Genomic DNA, 17,225 nt, shown 5'->3' with positions numbered 1-17,225 from the left:
TTATTAAACTGATCAGATATCTCACAAGTACAAAAATTAAAAAAAAATTATAGAAAAATTATGCATGTACAAATATGTGCTTTTCATTTGGCCTTTATGTTACCCGAAGAGTGTCACTAACTCACAATCCTCAGGATCTATGAAATTGAAAGCGTTAAGACAAAGTTATACTAAGAGCAAAGTGAGCACTTCACTTTGGAACATGCAGTGCAAACACACTAATGGAAACAGTGAAAAATATTTTTACTGAATTTACCCTCTTGCTATTTAACATTTTGGATTTAGTGTGTTATAATAAATTTTTTTTTTAAATGATGGCTCTTCAGACTAAAAAAAGTGACACTTTTAAGACATTTCAGATTCATAAATATTGAGGTATATACTGAATATAAAAAATGTTGGGGTTATTTGTTTGAATTTGTATAACCCAGCCAGGCAAAAGTTAAAATGAGCAAAATTTATTCTTCAACAATAAACTAGCAATCCAATCACGAGTATAACATTTTCAATTAATAAATTCAGGGAGTTTTATTTTCATGTCACTGATTTATATATTACCCTGAAGCTGGTTTGAAAAAGTGTGTAACTGTGTATTGTAAAAACAGTTAATCAAATAAACTAAATAAAAACATTTAAGAATTATTGTTAAAAAACAACAACTATAAAATGACTGTGTTTGAGAAGATGCTCAGTGTTAACATGATGAACATATATGAAAAGTGAAATGTGTCTTGGTTGACTGAACCCACATTCTAAACCATATACTTTAATTGATATTCAGTGGAAAAAGAAAAAGCATTGACGTGCACAAAGAATTTGAAAGCTAACATGCATACTAATTCAAAGCACTGCTTGATATGCATCACAGGCCAAGACAGAATCTGGCACACATGCTTTACAGAGAGACTGATGTTGAAACGGTGCCTGAGAAGCAGAGCCGAGGTTAACCATCAGCCGGCTGCCTGTGAGAGAGCTCTGCTGCACTCATGCAGAAAACATTCCCAAAATGCGACACATTCCCCCTCCTCCATCCCCCCCCCCCCCCCCGTCCGACTGCATGCCCCTGGAGGCTGGCTCTGACGTCAGTAGCCGAGCTGGGCCGGCCGCCAGCCCTGTGGGCCCTTGATGGATGTGATGGGTCGAGTGGAGCGGGCCGAGGCAGGCGGCAGCATGCTGTGCACAGAGAAGCCAGTCCCGCTTAAACAGCCCTAATGACCCGTAAGGACCCAGCAGGCCCTCTCTCTCATACTTTCACCAGTGCGCTAACCCTTCAGCCTTCTGCAGTCTTTACTGTTCAGGTTACATAAACATAGACACATGCACAGAAGAGCTGTATGAAGTCTATTGATGTTTTTTTTCTTTTTTCTGGGTTAAATACATAAAAAATAAGCAATAAAAACAGAACCAAAAAATCGGATTTAAGTCATCAGCTCATTAGCAGAGACTGCGAGACCTGAAATGAGTGTGAGATGAGGGAGACATACAAAATGTGCGCTGCTGGTGGTGCTCCAGGACAGGCTAGAGAACCACTGTTTTAGGGTACTGTTGAAAAGACATTTACTATGATATATAGATGTTTTACCTCAGATGTGCAAGAAATATTCATGATAATTATTGTTGTAATTATTGACAAAATGTATTACATTAATAATGTGTACAAACAGTATCCAAATGGAATTACACAATTTGAATGTGTTATAAGCAGTGTAATTTTCATGATCTCGACTCATTTTGCTTCAGGACCAGTGATATAGGCTTTTATTATAGTTTTATTAATATTTTGTATTTTTATTGTACATATAATTATATATAAATATATTATGTATATAGTTTTTATTTTTATATTTTCATTTTTCATTTTAATCTACTAATTTTATTACCGGTTTGTGTTTTTCTTAATATGTTTGTTAATTCACAGTGCATTAACTGATGTTAACAAGATTTTAATAATGTATTAGTAAATGTTGAAATTAATAGTTGAGATTAATAAATGGTGTATAAACGCAGTTCATTATTAGTTCATGCTAACTGATATAGTTAACGAATGTTAACTAATTAAACCTTAGTGTAAAGTGTAACCAATATGTCTATATAGTTCTTATTATTCGTTTATTTCAGTTTTGGTTATTTTAATACTTCAGTACTTCAAGTTAGATTAAAATAAATTGAGAACTAAAATTGTATTTCGGTTAACGTTTATTTTATTTCAAGTAACGTATGTTTACATACCATGGAGCAAACACAGGGCCAGATTTAATAATAATAGCCATATTACCATATAACGAAATCAAAATAATTATTTGGGAAGTATTTTTTATTTCTTTGGGGGGAGGGGAGGCTTGTTATGTATAAATACATAACTATTTATTTTATAAAATGTACAATTGTATGGCTAGTTGCATTTTATCTCAACTAACTGTTAAATTTATTTATTTTTACGTTTTTTAAAGGGTTTTATTGAGAACCACTATAAATGCATACTTTTTTCCAGAAGCAAAGGTTAACCAGAAATAAAGCATAGAAGCAAAATGCAAAGTACGGATTCAAAATATCCATATTGAGTTTACAATTGTGTGAAATGCCCTCTGAAAAGTCACCCTCAAAAATCAAAGACACTGTCGCAGCAAGTAAATGTGGGACTATTTTTGACAGCACTATTGCAGAACATTGGAGGCCGTACCTGCAGGCTGACTGCTGTTCTTCCGCTTCAGCCATCTGTCCACCGTCTCCGCACTCACGCTTTCCAGCACAAACTCATCCAGCATCTGCGGGTGGAGGGAGAGATACGCCTTCACTTTCTCATCCGTCAGACCTGCAACAAAATCAGCACCATTATTTTCTTACCCTAACATTTATTTAAAAAAAAAAAAAACGTGGTTGTCCATTGTTTCCTAGTTCTAAAGAAAACACATCAATACTGGCAAAATAGTTTACTGTACTTACAGTAACCCTGTAAAGCCTGACAAATAAAATACATTTATTTTTTTGACACTGAACGGTTTATTTAACCTTTTGAAAAAATATTACAAACGGTTAGGATGAGTTTTCATATGATTGGATATGTGTTTGTTGTTGTTGTTGTTGTATCATATTTGATATGGCTTTTATGGCTAATGCAGTATAACACAGGATAATATGGAGCTCATACTCAAGGAAGACAAAAACACCTCAATTTTATTCAGCCCAAATGGAGTATAAATATGCAATTTGGTGAAGCTGGGGATATTTACATGGTCAAACATTACCCCATATAAGCTTTTCAGGGTCTTTTTATTGGCAAATGACGTTTGCTTAAATAAATAAAAATGTTCCCTTAATCTAAATGGCACGAGACCTGATGTCGAGGTTGAGACTTGCTAGCTTATACGGACAGAAAAATAAATTGGAATGATATCTGGTTGTATGTTAGCGTGAAAAAAAAACTGCTGATTGCTGATAAAAGTCTTCTGAAGTGATGCGTTTGTGTGAGAAAAATATTCATATTTAAAACTTTATGAACTAAAATAACTAGCTTCCGACAGACGGCCGTACGCATCGATTTAGGGTAAAAGAATAACATTGACCTGACGCATGACGTATTAAAGAATGCGGAAGCGCAGAGTATAGAGCAAAACAAAACACAGGTCACAAATTAGAAGTCTAAGACGAGGATTTTTAAAGAGAAAAGTCGGAGGATTTTGATATAAGAGAAAACGAGTCCTATTTTTTTGAACCACAAGAGGCATCAAAGCTTACTCTACTCCTACATACAATGTCATACATCGTGTCAGGGGTTACTCTTTTGGCGCATATGTTGTCTGAAGGAAGCTAATTATTTTAATTTATAAAGTTTTAAATATGGATATTTTGTATTACAAAAAACACATAATTTTTTCAGAAGGCCTTTATTAACACCCTGGATTCGTATGGAATAATTTTATGATGCACTTTTTTGGACTTTAAAATCAGGACCGCCATTCACTACCATTATAAAGCCTGGAATAGCTTTAATATTTTTTTTGTTTGAGTTCATCTGAAAGAAGATAGTCATAAGCACCTATGGCTAGAGGGTGAGTAAATCATGGGATTTTTTTGTTGTTGTTGTGAACTATCCCTTTAAATTTCTTTCAAGCCTTCAGAGACCCACTTCTACAGTCTACTCCATAGGTCACCAATTAGTGGATGATCGTCCAGATGAATCATTTTCTCAATGTTTTTAAAAAAAATCCCTTTTTTCTCCAACCGTAGCAGTTAACCGTATTAATGCAATGGCGGCATATTATAGAAAATGTATTTAAAAAATATTTTTTTTAACTAAGAGTTACAGCTGCCAGTTTAAACATTTATAAAAAAAAATAAAAAAAGACCAGAAATTAAATAGGCTACAAAGTTCTTACAGCACTAAAACGTTTTAAGATACAATTGTTAGGGGCTTTGCGTCAATGAAAATTTAGAGACTGGACCTCCAAGAACTTTAATTAAATATCCCTGGTATTGATCTTTTTTTTTTTTAAATGCCAGGATGAACTCAACTGAAACCAATCACTTTGAGCATATGTGAGTCTTGACTTAATGTACAAACTCTGGGGAAACACAGCTGGGAGGCATGTGTTCCACACTACACACTCTACACACACAAACTCTACACACACACACACACACACACACACACACACACACACACACACACACACACACACACACACACACACACACACACACACACACACACACACACACACACACACACACACACACACACACACACACACACACACACACACACGAAGATATTGAGACCCAACCTAACCCACAAGAGCTCCCACAAGCAGAAAAAGGGTATAGTCTGTTTTGGTGCACAACAATAAAAGACAAAACAGAAGAAAATGGCAGTGCCTACACTCTTTGAACACTAAAAACAAACCAGATGTGTGAAAGATATTCATATCTATACACAAGCAGTTGTATAGCTAGCAGAAGTTGCACTACAAATAACCATTATATACGTCAGACTACAACCCTACCATAATTTTGAATAATGTCAATGCACAAGTCTGACCCGTTATACAGCCTGGAATAAATCTGGCCCCATGAGTCAGGTTTTTCCAAGGTTTTTTTCTTTACAACTGTCACCTAATGGAGTTTTGGTCCATATGGGGTGGATGGACTGGGTTATAAAAAATGTTTTGTGCTTGTTACATTTATACTAACACTGTTGTGTTGTGGGTTTGTGGCTTTATCTTTTTATTCTGTGCTTGCTTTATAATGAAAACAACATATTTTGCCATCGGACCTACCAAATTTTATTATCAGAGTCATTCCTTCATACATTTTTATGTCTGCATCATATATATATATATATATATATATATATATATATATATATATATATATATATATATATATATATATATATATATGTTATATAAAATATTAAACTGACAATTATTACAATTATCACTATTTTGGTTTGAGCTATTGTCCCCAGATGTCATCTTCTGATATACAATTTATTAAAAAAAAAAATAATGAATACTTTATTGATAAATATTGTTTTAATTGGTAATCATTATATAGATTTGTCCTCAATTTCACTTTCCATTCTCTTAGTTTTTTGTAATGTCTGATTATTAAGTAATTAATTATATCATCCTCCAGGAAGTGACAATTTCTGGTTGGAAAATAGCACAAATATCAGTATGTATTACCAATGTATTTGATTAATTGTGTGATGTATCGCTATAAAACATAAAAAAAAAATGATACATATAAGTACATAAGTTAAACAGAATGCCTGAACTTGACCAGAACTTTTTCTTAAAATTCCTTTTATAGAAATAAGTTCATAAAGTTCAACACAAGCATATTCATTTTTAAACATTACAGAGATCAAAAGCTACTGCCGAACAGGAATGGCTCATCCTATGAATTATTCCACTGGACTGAAATCTCTCGGTCCTTTCATTAAACTATCACACACATATTTCATCTGGTCTATTTTTGCAGGGGCACTTTAGTTTTTTTTGTTTTAACTTTCATTTCTAAACCCTATTATAATTCGTTTACTGTTAGAATGTTTGTAAAATACAGAAACACAGTAGACACGTTATTTTATCTGTAAAAATTATGGAAAGCATTTTGAATTTTGAAGCATCCATCAATGTTTTTTTTTTATTCAGTAAATTATGGGAAATTGTCAGCTAAAGCAATCAGCTGGGTTTAGCTCAGGAGAAAAAGCATGTTGATGTATGGAGGTACAGGTCTGTATACGCACAGAGAGAGACAGTGAAAGAGAAAAGAAAAGGAGGGCCAAGGGCTGCTGCCGACTGACGCTGTCCAGACACGAGACACAGCTCTTCAGGAGCGCAACGCCTCACGAGACTCCCAGAGCCAGTGCTGACGCACATGGGGAGAGAACACGGCTTCATAAATCAGACACTGGAGGGGATGCAGACACACAGGCTGTGTGTGAGAAGAGAGAAATAACACTAGACGACCTTCTGTGAGGTTTCCTGCAGCATCAACTTAGACAATAGCACCAGATAATTGCAATTTGATTGTCTCTCTTCATATTAACCTGATAACTGTCACCCCCTTTTTTGAGTAAATGAAATTAAATAGTAAATAGTAATTCATGAATGCTTAAATAGTAATGCTCATGAATACAGAACCTTAACTTGCTCTCTTTAAAAAGAGGACACAGTGCAGATTATTTCAGATTAGAAAGTGTCTTAAAAAAGGTGTCTTAAAAGTTTATGTCTACTGTAAAGCAAATGCACTGAACTAAACCTTTTTAATTTTATACAAAATCCATATTTTATGGAAAAAAACTGGTTTTCACAAAAATTGAGCTGCTGAAAGTATTAAAAGTACCCTTTCTATGGTAATCCAACATACAATTTCAAAACAGTTTCACAGTTTGGATTTGGAGTGTTTAATCTTTTGAATGATACCTGATTTATAATGAATACTAAAATAAGTGATATAAAAAGCCAATAAAAAAGGCATGCCAAATATCCCGCTACTGGAACACTGCCAGTTAACAGGGTAAAACATTACATTTATATCAGATCAGAAATGTTATATTTTATGATACACTGAGTATTCGACAGGTGACACTTTTGACACAAGGTGTGACATGCTATAGAAGGCCACTTCAGGGTTAGCTTCCCGTCCAGTGTTGGCCATACACAATTCTGCCTGTTCTGTTATGACCAAGGAGTTTGTCACTGAAACCCTGAACTGTGGTGCTGGGTTCGAGTCCACTACACAACTTTAAACGTCAGCAGATCGCTGTGCTATTTACACTACATGACTTGCTCTGGAGTCTTGAAGACGTTGTGGTGTTCACACTACGTGACACTACGTAAATGATCTGCAACAGAGGGTTTGTGTAATGTGATAACAAGCTGATCATTGGCTGTTGCTCGTCGCAACACATGACACCAAAGGCTATCGAGTCGCCCGACATCTCTAGATATTTAGCATGCTAGGTAGACACCTGGCGTCGGCGAGGTGTCAGCGAGAGCTTTTGGTGCGTTGTTTACTATTTCACACTTAAAGATTGGCGAGATTTGCACCCGCAGATTTCCACGCGATTACAGCCCGACCTGTTGGCGAGCTCGTTTAACTTGCAGATCGGGCTTAAAATCCTGTAGTGTGAACTAGGCATTAGTCGAGTCCAAGTCGAGTACGAGTCTTTAACCAATTGGGTCCATGTCAAGTCCGAATCCAATAGGGGAAGAGTCTGAGTCGAGTCCAACTAAGTAACACTGTATTTCTATAAGTCAATACCTTTTTTTATCTTAACATCTTATAAAAAACAAGATCAATTTTAAATGTAACAAAATCGTGCATCGTGTCGCTTTGATTTCACATAATTTCATAATTATTATTCTGTTTAACAAACTTAATGTAATGGAAGTTATGGCCAACTTAATTTCTGTATAGTGACATTTCTGAATGAAACAGCTTTTTGAATGTAAAAAGCTATACACTGGGACTTTACTTATCCATCAATATAAATGTATTAATTTAAGGCAGGGGGTGGTAATCGGGACAGCTTGGTGAAGAGGAACAGACTTTTGGGACTTGACGAGTCGAAAATACAGTGGTAAGGGGACAGGGGAAGGGACAGACCTACAGTATTTACAATGGCATGCACTGTGTACAAAGGTCCTACATGTAATTTCCATAACTCAGGGCTTACGTTAATTTTACGTGACAAATGCAAGTCCGCAAAAAGTTGTACTGGATTCCGGACTCGAGTCAGAGCCCGAGTTCGAGTACTCCAATTTACTTACCTGTTCCGTATTGGCCGCTTCAGAGTTAGCTACCAGTCCTGCATTGGCTAAAAAAGACAATGCCAAGTCCCCTTGTCTCGGCCACGGAGGCTGGGCTCTCAAGTCTCAGCTACTTCTAGCTCCCCATCCCAGTCTTGATGTCCGCTCTTGAACTATCTGTTTATCTTTTAACTATCTTTCTGACGATGCCAGCCTGCCAGACGTCAGCAAGTCAGCCGGTCCTCCAGATGTTCCCCAGTCAGCTGGCCCTCCAAATGTCAGCAAGTCAGACGGTCCCCAGAATTTCACCAAGTCAGCCGGCACTCCAGAAGTCAGCCGGCCCTCCAGTTATCTGCCAGTCAACCTGCTAACCATGGGCAAGTTTCTCTGCCAGTGCCAGTCAAACAGTTCTCCAGATGGTACCTGTTCTGTTAACATTCCAGATGCAACTTCAGATAATCTCTGTTCAGCCGGCATTCTATTAACTGTCATGTGACCAGTTAACCACATACATCTTTTGCCTGGTCCTCTCTGCCTGCCCTGTCCTAGTGGTCACCTATGCTGCCTGCTTCATCCTGCTGACCACCTAATCAGCAGCGTCTACCCAGGCTCCCCGAATCATCTGCCCTGCTGTAGTAGTCTTCTGCTTCACTGTTGGGATCTTCAGTTTTGTCTGCTCAGCTGCAGTAGTCTTCTGCTCCACCCAAGGGATCTTTAGTCCCATCTGGTCTGATGTGGTGGTTTTCTGCTCCACCCTGCACTCCAGTACCAGCGTCGCCGTCCCCAGCTCCACCATGGCTCATTCGCCCGTGGGCCTACATCATGGTGATTCTGTGGGAGATTACTTCCTGGCTCCTCCCGCTTTCATCGTGATTTATGATTACTCCCGTCATCGTCTCCTCCTTGGCTTTTCCCTCTCTACACTCCTCCATGGATTATAGGACATGTTTTGGAGCATCTGGAATCTGCTCCTAGAGAGGACGAGGGGTATGGGGTACTGTCACATGTTCACTCCAGACTCTGCTCCGTTCTCACCGTCACTCACACTCAGAGTGCTAATAAGACACTTAAGTTGCTTATTACCTGAATATTTTGGACTTGTGTGCATACTGCTACTTCACAATCTTCAGTTGTCTGGCCTTGAAGTATGATACTTATACTCACCTTTTGCTCCTCAAAGGACTTAACCTGTGTTTCTTGTCCTTTCCTGGAAGATGCAAAGATAAGTGATTTACCTAAGACTCTTTCTTACCCGTGTTAACCCATCTGATGTTCTACTTGTTCCTCTGGAGAGTTGTTCTGTGTGATTCCCTGTGAAAGATATACTTACCTGTGTTCTCTATGTCCTGGATGGAAAGATAAGGAAAGATCTGTTTACTGCAATATATTTACTTCAGCCTTTGTTCAGTGTTTTGGATGCTATTCTGCCTAAAGTGATATCTGGGTGAATGTTTATGTCACCTGTTATGCCTAGCTGAGGATTCTAAATATGATCTGTTATTTATGGTGTGCCTAAGTTGTTGCCTAAGTCTAAAAGACTGTACAACAGCAGTGTTTACATACCTGTGAAACTCCCCAATAGCTGTTTCTCCAGTGCTTCTGATCTAATAAAACTCCCACACCTTGGTTCAACTGTGTTCCTGTCAGTGAAGTATTGTTACAAGGTAACACTTTGACTATATATCGGTCGACCACTATTGTCTGGTTGGTTGGGATACTCAAATTTTAAAAGTATCACATAGTCATGGTTTTATAGTAAATTATTCTATTAATGGTGTACTTATAATTGTCTTTGCATTTTGAAGATAATTACAAATGTAAATATTTTAACACTGAAACCCTAGCTTTAAGACAAATGGTGCACAGTCACAGCTTGATGTTGAAACCCCCAAATGAGCCACCCCTAATTGTAATACTTCCTCTCATTATCCTAGTCCTTTTTAAATGCTGCATAACAGAAAAAGTAGGGGACAAATCCGCAGCCCTTTGGAACCCCATTACAAGGCCCACCTTGCAGTGTTCCTGTACCATTTAATTCATTGTTTTGTTGTGTTACAGCAGAATGAGCTGTAAAAAATATAAGTGGTCTAATCACATGCAACATCATCAAAGTTTCTGCATGCATCACATGATGCCAGAGATCACAACAGCAAACCAAAGCAACAGCCCAAAACCACAAAGCACTCAAGACTCACCACCTTTTCTATCCCTGCATAACACTTTAAACAGCCAATAGCGATCACTGGACCACTATGCCCCATGGGGTTTTTCTCCGCAAAGACAAAAACAACCTTTTTTCACTTCCCCAAACTAAACTGAACTTTAATGAATGTTATCGTTGCAAGCTGGAATGGAAATCAACTTTAGTTTCTTTCTTCCACATGTGGAGGTGAAGCCACATTCAAAGAAATATTAAGTGATATTCCGTGTATATTTATTTATATTAGTGTATATTTATGATTTTATGGTTATTAGTGGTGTTTCCTAAGTCTAGCTTCACTATTGCTCACAATCAGAGTTTGGGATTTGACTAAACTTTAAGTAATGAACTCAGCATGTAATTCATCCCACAGCAGATATGAATGAAAACTCAAAACATGCAGCTTGCTTAGAAGTATGCTAGACTTACTTTTCACCTCGTGCAAAAATCTACACACTTACATTGAAGGGGGACATATGAGGGATTTAGGGGTGGGCTCTTTAGACTTGGGCCTACAGAATCTACATTTAGAATACCATAGGAAACATGCATTTTTGCACTATGTAGAAAAATGAATTGCTTAGAATAAACTTGGAATTAATTTTTTTATACTGCAGATATAGTTTTTAATAAAATATTTACTTGTTCACATATACTTAAGTTCTGTAAGTTCTTAAGTATACTTAAGTTCTTAAGTTCTGTATCTGAAAATAATGGCTAATAAATGTCAAGACAGTAATGAACTTAGCTCAGAGCACTAGAATTCGAATTAAATTAGCCACACAGGATGTTCAATTGGAATTTGATTTGGAACTTGGCACAAAATAGTGAAATCTACATACATTTTCATGAATCATTTTTTAATATTATTATCATGCTTTTTATATTCAGTTCAATTTAAGCTGATTTGTATAGATCTTTTCACAAAACATAATATTACTATATATCATGCTGCACAATACGGACATTTTAAGTATTGTGACAAAACATCATTACATTTCATGAATTATTCCTATTATATAGTAGTATTATTATGCCTTTCATATTACTATATATATTAATATCATGCTTGTTTCCAGACATGTAGTTGTTTTCCTTACATGATAATACAGTGCCCTCCACAATTATTGGCACCCCTGTCTAAGATGTGGTCGAGGACTTCTAAAAATTCTCCTTTTTTTTTTAAACAACATAGAACCCAAATGCAAAAAAAGAGAAAAATCCAACCCTTTATTTAAGTACATTACTTTGGTGGTAAAAAAAAAAAAATCACACATTTAGAAAAAAAAAAAAAATTTGAAATCATGTGTCCCACAATTATTGGCACCCCTGATGTTAATACTTTGTACAACCCCCTTTTGCCAACAAGACAGCACTAAATCTCCTCCTATAACTTTTCACAAGATGGGAGAACACAGAGAGAGGGATCTTTTACCATTCTTCTTTGCACAATCTTTCTAGATCATCCAGTGTCCTAGGTCCTCTCTTATGCACTCTCCTCTTTAGCTCGCCCCACAGGTTTTCGATAGGGTTGAGGTCTGGGGACTGAGATGGCCATGGGAGGACCTTGAGTTTGTGACTGCTGAACCATTTTTGTGTAGATTTTGCCACATGTTTTGGATCATTATCCTGCTGAAAGACCCAATGACGACCCATCTTCAGCTTTCTGGCAGAGGCCCTCAGGTTTTTATTTAAAATGTCCTGGTAGTTCAAAGCGTTCATAATGCCATGCACCCTAACAAGGTTCCCAGGGCCTTTGGAAGAGAAACAGGCCCACAGCATCACAGATCCTCTACCATACTTCACGGTGGGCATGAGGTGCTTTTCGGCATACTCATCTTTTGTTTTACGCCAGACCCACTTAGTGTGTTTGTTGCCAAAAAGCTCAATCTTAGTCTCATTTGACCAAAGCACACGATCCCAGTTGAAGTCCCAGTGCCGCTTAGCAAACTCCAGACGTTTACGTTTGTGAGTTTTAGTGAGAAAAGGCTTTTTCCTTGCATGCCTCCCAAACAGCTTGTTGGCATGTAGAGAGCGTCTGATGGTTGTTTTGGAGACTTTGTGACCCCAAGATGCCACTCTTTGATGCAATTCTGTGACAGTGAGCATAGGACTTTTTTTTACTTCTCTTACCATCCTCCTCACTGTGCGTTGTGGCAAGATAAACTTCCAGCCTTGTTTGTCACTGTTCCAGTTGTTTTAAACTTCTTAATGATTCCTCTGACTGTAGATACGGGCAAGTTAAGGCGAGTGGCTATTTTCTTGTAGCCATTGCCTGACTTATAAAGGTCGACACACATCTGCTTTACTTGAATGGTGTGTTCTCTTGTCTTTGCCATGTTGACAAATGGGTAAGAGAATTAGGCCTCTGTGTCACATAATATTTATACCCCAGGGAAACAGGAAGTCATGAATTACTAATTAAAAGTTCCTAGATACCCTGACCAACTTTAGCAACTAGAGAAAAATCAATTAAAAAAAAAAATCAATTAAAATTTTCAGCGGAATTGTTAGGGGTGCCAATAATTGTGGGACAAATGATTTCAAGTTTTTTTTATTCTAAATGTGTGATTTTTTTTTACTACCAAAGTAATGTACTTAAATAAAAGGTTGGATTTTTCTCTTTTTTTGCATTTAGGTTCTATGTTGTTTAAAAAAAGGAGAATTTTTAGAAGTCCTCGACCACATCTTAAACAGGGGTGTCAATAATTGTGGAGGGCACTGTACTTATTTTTCTTGTGTAAACTCAAAGGGAGCCAATTCTTAAATTAAAAATTTTGCCTGAACACTGTGGCTTTGAGTTTTGCACAGGCAACACCACTTACATTTTCTTTCATTTGCAGAAAACGTAAAGATCTAGCTTTATATTCTGCCACATGAAGCTACAGCACACAGCAGCACTTTAGAAATGTTACCATTATTTATTCATTTGCTAAGGAGACGCATTATCCAGGGAGGCTGGCACTTTTCACACGTTGTCTTGTGTGGCATCTTCCAGACATGGGGAAGTGATCATGGTATAACTTGGACAAAGAAAAGGTTCAAACAAAACAGCGGCATTTGTTGCGTCCTATGCCAGTGGAACTTGGAAAGCGCTAGCTGCACATCAGTACAAAACATTCCTCCTGGGTTGCAAAATCACTCGCTTCACACAGCACAAGAGAAGCTCTAGGTTTGAACTTTTTTTCACAGTGGGCAAAGACACAACACAAAAACAAGGAGAACTACGATCAAATGATTAGAGTAGACGTAGGTGCTGATAATGTTTCTTAAAACAGCTCACGCTGTCCTTGAACACAAAGAATATTGTTCCTAATATACGTCTGAAACTCAAATTAGCAACTATAAAATGTAGCCTATGATATGATATCAGTCATCAGACATAACAACAATATGATCATACAGTGAACAATTTGAGTTCTGTTCCAGAGATATTTAACCGAGTGGAGAAAGTACAGGGACACTTTTTGGGGGATTTCTAGGCATTGTGTTTTTATTAATCTTGAACTCTCACAATTTGTGTGATTTTCTCAGAGTAAACTTAGGCGTCTCATGAACACGCAGTCTAACACAGAAGACCAACAGCCAAGCTCAGGATTTCCGTTAAATGATACATAGGTTTCACTAAACTCTGTAGAACATGTGAAATATACGACATGATGTATGAGCATTCTGTGACACTTGTGCATCTTTTTTTAAAGCTTGATGTTGGTTGTTATTCACTGCCATTATATGGACGAACACAACTTAAAAAAAAAAAGAGTCTTCTTTTGTGGTCCGAAAAATAAACAAAAGGCATACTGCATTAAAACAACACCAGGGTGAGTAAATTACTTAAAGCTGAAGTCTGTAACATTTGGCGCTCTAGCGGTTAATAAACAGAACTGCATGCATCTTGTTGAAGAACATTGTAGCTGGAGCTACTTCTCTCTGTTTATGTCTATGATGAGTCACGCAGGTACTGGGTTACTCCGCAGTGGTATATGACCCGAACCAGTCTAAAATAGTCTGAATATAAACACTTGTTATAGGTGTACCGTAGTGATTCAGGATAAGACAAAAACACGGATTTATGATGTACTTGCTCATTATATCATTTGTGTAAATTTTGAACACAAAAAAAAAGTTACGGACTGCAGCTTTAATTTACATTTTAGGGTGAACTATGCCTTTAAGTGTCTTTAACTACTATGTACTAACATTTTAATTAATTATTTAATGCAATGCACTCATTGTGTACATGTTTTTACACTGTACTTATATGTAAATAAAATACCTGTTTTTGTTGATGTAAGTAGCCTACATATTAGTCAGCAGCACCTAATATAAAGTGGGACCATACACATTCAGAAATAAATAAATTAACCAGGACAAAATTTCTCGGAACACTGATTGTTTTGGTCTGAAATGATTGCATTTCAATACTTTACACTGCATATATATATGTACATGGACCTGCATGATGTTAAGAACCAACCCTTAATGGAATTTTTGGGATTATCAACACTGAGCTGCTTCGCAAACAATGGAATCAATTTTTGTTTTGTTTTTTTGTTTAGATCAGGCTTGTGGGAGGTCGTTTTGAAAGGGATCTGGTTTCATCTGCTGCCTTAGTGACATTTGTGTTTATTTCATCGACCAGAGAATCCTCTGAGAGGCTCTTCATCTCTTTGCACATGCAATGAGAGTACATGTGACGTGAACAAACATCGAACCTCTGGGACCAGTGCTATCTCATGGGCTTAAAACAGATCCCTCTCGGCCCATGAGCTCCCAGCTGATGTGGACCCTGCTCCAGGGATCAGAGATGGTATGCAGACAGTTGGCCCCTAATTAGGATACAGAACCCTGTCTTTAATGCAGTGAGGTTCAACGTTCAACCTTTGTATACGTTTAAAAATCACACGGTCAAAAATGTTCCCTCTTGGGATAATGAAATGCTAAATGATGTCACCCTAACTCAGTGTTGAGGATGGGTTGATTCATCAGCAATACAATAAGTCATTTAATTCGACTGAGGCTGTGACCTAAGAGAGCTGGAACCAGTTACCATGTTTGGAGTGTACAGTAGAGTTTAGACACTGGATATTCACAACCGCGGTCTCATCCCTTCAAATACAAGCATAATTTGTTTATTTATTGGAAATCACCCTCCAATAAACGGAAACATACATATTTAGTTTCATATTACAAGTCTGAAGCAGGAAGAATGTAAAATATATAGAAAATCTATATTTTTAGTGATGGATGATGCTCTTTATTTAAACAGGTCGAAATAATGTACGTATTACAGTAATCTGAGAACTGGAGGGTCTGGGGAATTATAGACTATATGACCATAAGTATGAGGACACCCAAACACCACACCAATATGTGCTTGTTTCATTTAAAAAACAAAAAAATAAAAAAACATTGGAAGAAGGTGCTGGTCCTCGCTAACAGCTTTCACTCTCCTGGGAAGGCATTCCAGTAACTTTTCCCAAGCTTTTTTGTCAGCTGAACCCCTTCGACGTAAAATATTTACTTAAAGTACCCCTGAGATTTTAAGATAATATTTTACAATTTAACACCATTTTGCATGTTCAGGATTCTCTGATGTTGGTTAACGTTCACATGACAGTAAACAGATAAAACATCTAATCTTTCTCAAATGTGTTTCAAATTTTTTGACATGTTGTTTTTTTCATTACTAATGGAAACAGTTAGTGTTTCAACAAGTTCTACACTACAAGTAGAAATACAAATATTTATGTCTTAAAATGTTCACTTTCAAACGTTCAAGCTTTTAACGTCATATCCTTCCTTGAACTTCTGTTTTGGCGGAAAATTGGTGAAATGCCCTAATTTTCTGTCCACAACATTGCAAAGAATTATGCAAATGTAAATAAATAAAGTGAGCCTAGAGCACATTGCATTCTCAAATGCACATTTACTGTGAACCAAGCTGAAAACACAGTATGCTGTGTCTACACTTTGAAATACGCAGCAAAACAGACTGTATACTCTTTAATTAAATCACAGCCTTTGATTTAACAATCACATGATTTGATAATATATATCTCTATTTCAGTTTTATTTTGATTAGGCCTAATTGTGCAGCCCTAGGGCTGGACGATAAAACAATAATGATAATCATTGCGATATAATTTCCCTCAATACAATTATAACAAATGTTTGATAAATGTTTAACGTAATGTTTAAACAGTGCTACTCGTTTGAACCGCGCCAGTTCAAATGCTATAGAAACCATTGATTTTTTTACATTTTGATAGTGAGGTGCTATATGCGTGTGTGATTTTACCTATGGTTATCATGAAATGTATGACACTATGGATAACCAGTGGTTCATTTTAATAGAAGTAGAGTCCTAACTCAAACAGTCAGAATATTTAAATTTTACCCTATGAGGTTGTTTACATTTTTACAGATGTTACTGTTTGTTAATGAACATAAATTTACATCAGCCATCCCAACTCAAGCTACTGTCAAATGTGCATTTCTAAGAGACAACACACGTAATATTATTTATATTGCAACCTGCAATGCAAAATGTGCCGAAAATACACATCATCGAAGTCGGGCAACACAAACATTAGAAAATGGAGAAACTAAGAACTTTATTTTTCTTATTAAGATGTTTCTTTTGTTAAGGAAAAAATAAATTCCACCTCAGATTTGTGAGGCGTTTGGCAAGTTTTTGTCAGGTTCTGACGATAAAGAGTTGTTTAAAACCACAATTAACGGCCTGGTTTCTACAACTTTCA

At 36.8% G+C, this 17,225-nt stretch overlaps 1 protein-coding gene across 3 annotated transcripts in view; it reads right to left on the bottom strand.

The window, feature by feature from the left end:
- The window catches only part of pde10a (phosphodiesterase 10A), an 88,043-nt gene that overhangs the window by 45,193 nt on the left and 25,625 nt on the right, over positions 1 to 17,225 (bottom strand). For all 3 annotated transcript variants that reach the window (XM_077246457.1, XM_077246447.1, XM_077246467.1), the window contains exon 2: positions 2,681 to 2,812. In XM_077246457.1, coding sequence (XP_077102572.1) covers positions 2,681 to 2,812 — 132 coding nt within the window. The remainder of the gene's footprint in view (positions 1 to 2,680; positions 2,813 to 17,225) is intronic.

Source organism: Siphateles boraxobius, unplaced genomic scaffold (genome assembly GCF_051911475.1).
Source record: "Siphateles boraxobius isolate OS27281-9 unplaced genomic scaffold, OSU_SipBor_1 104, whole genome shotgun sequence".
Classification (NCBI taxonomy): Eukaryota; Metazoa; Chordata; class Actinopteri; order Cypriniformes; family Leuciscidae; genus Siphateles; species Siphateles boraxobius.
This window is presented reverse-complemented; position numbering and strand designations above follow the sequence as displayed.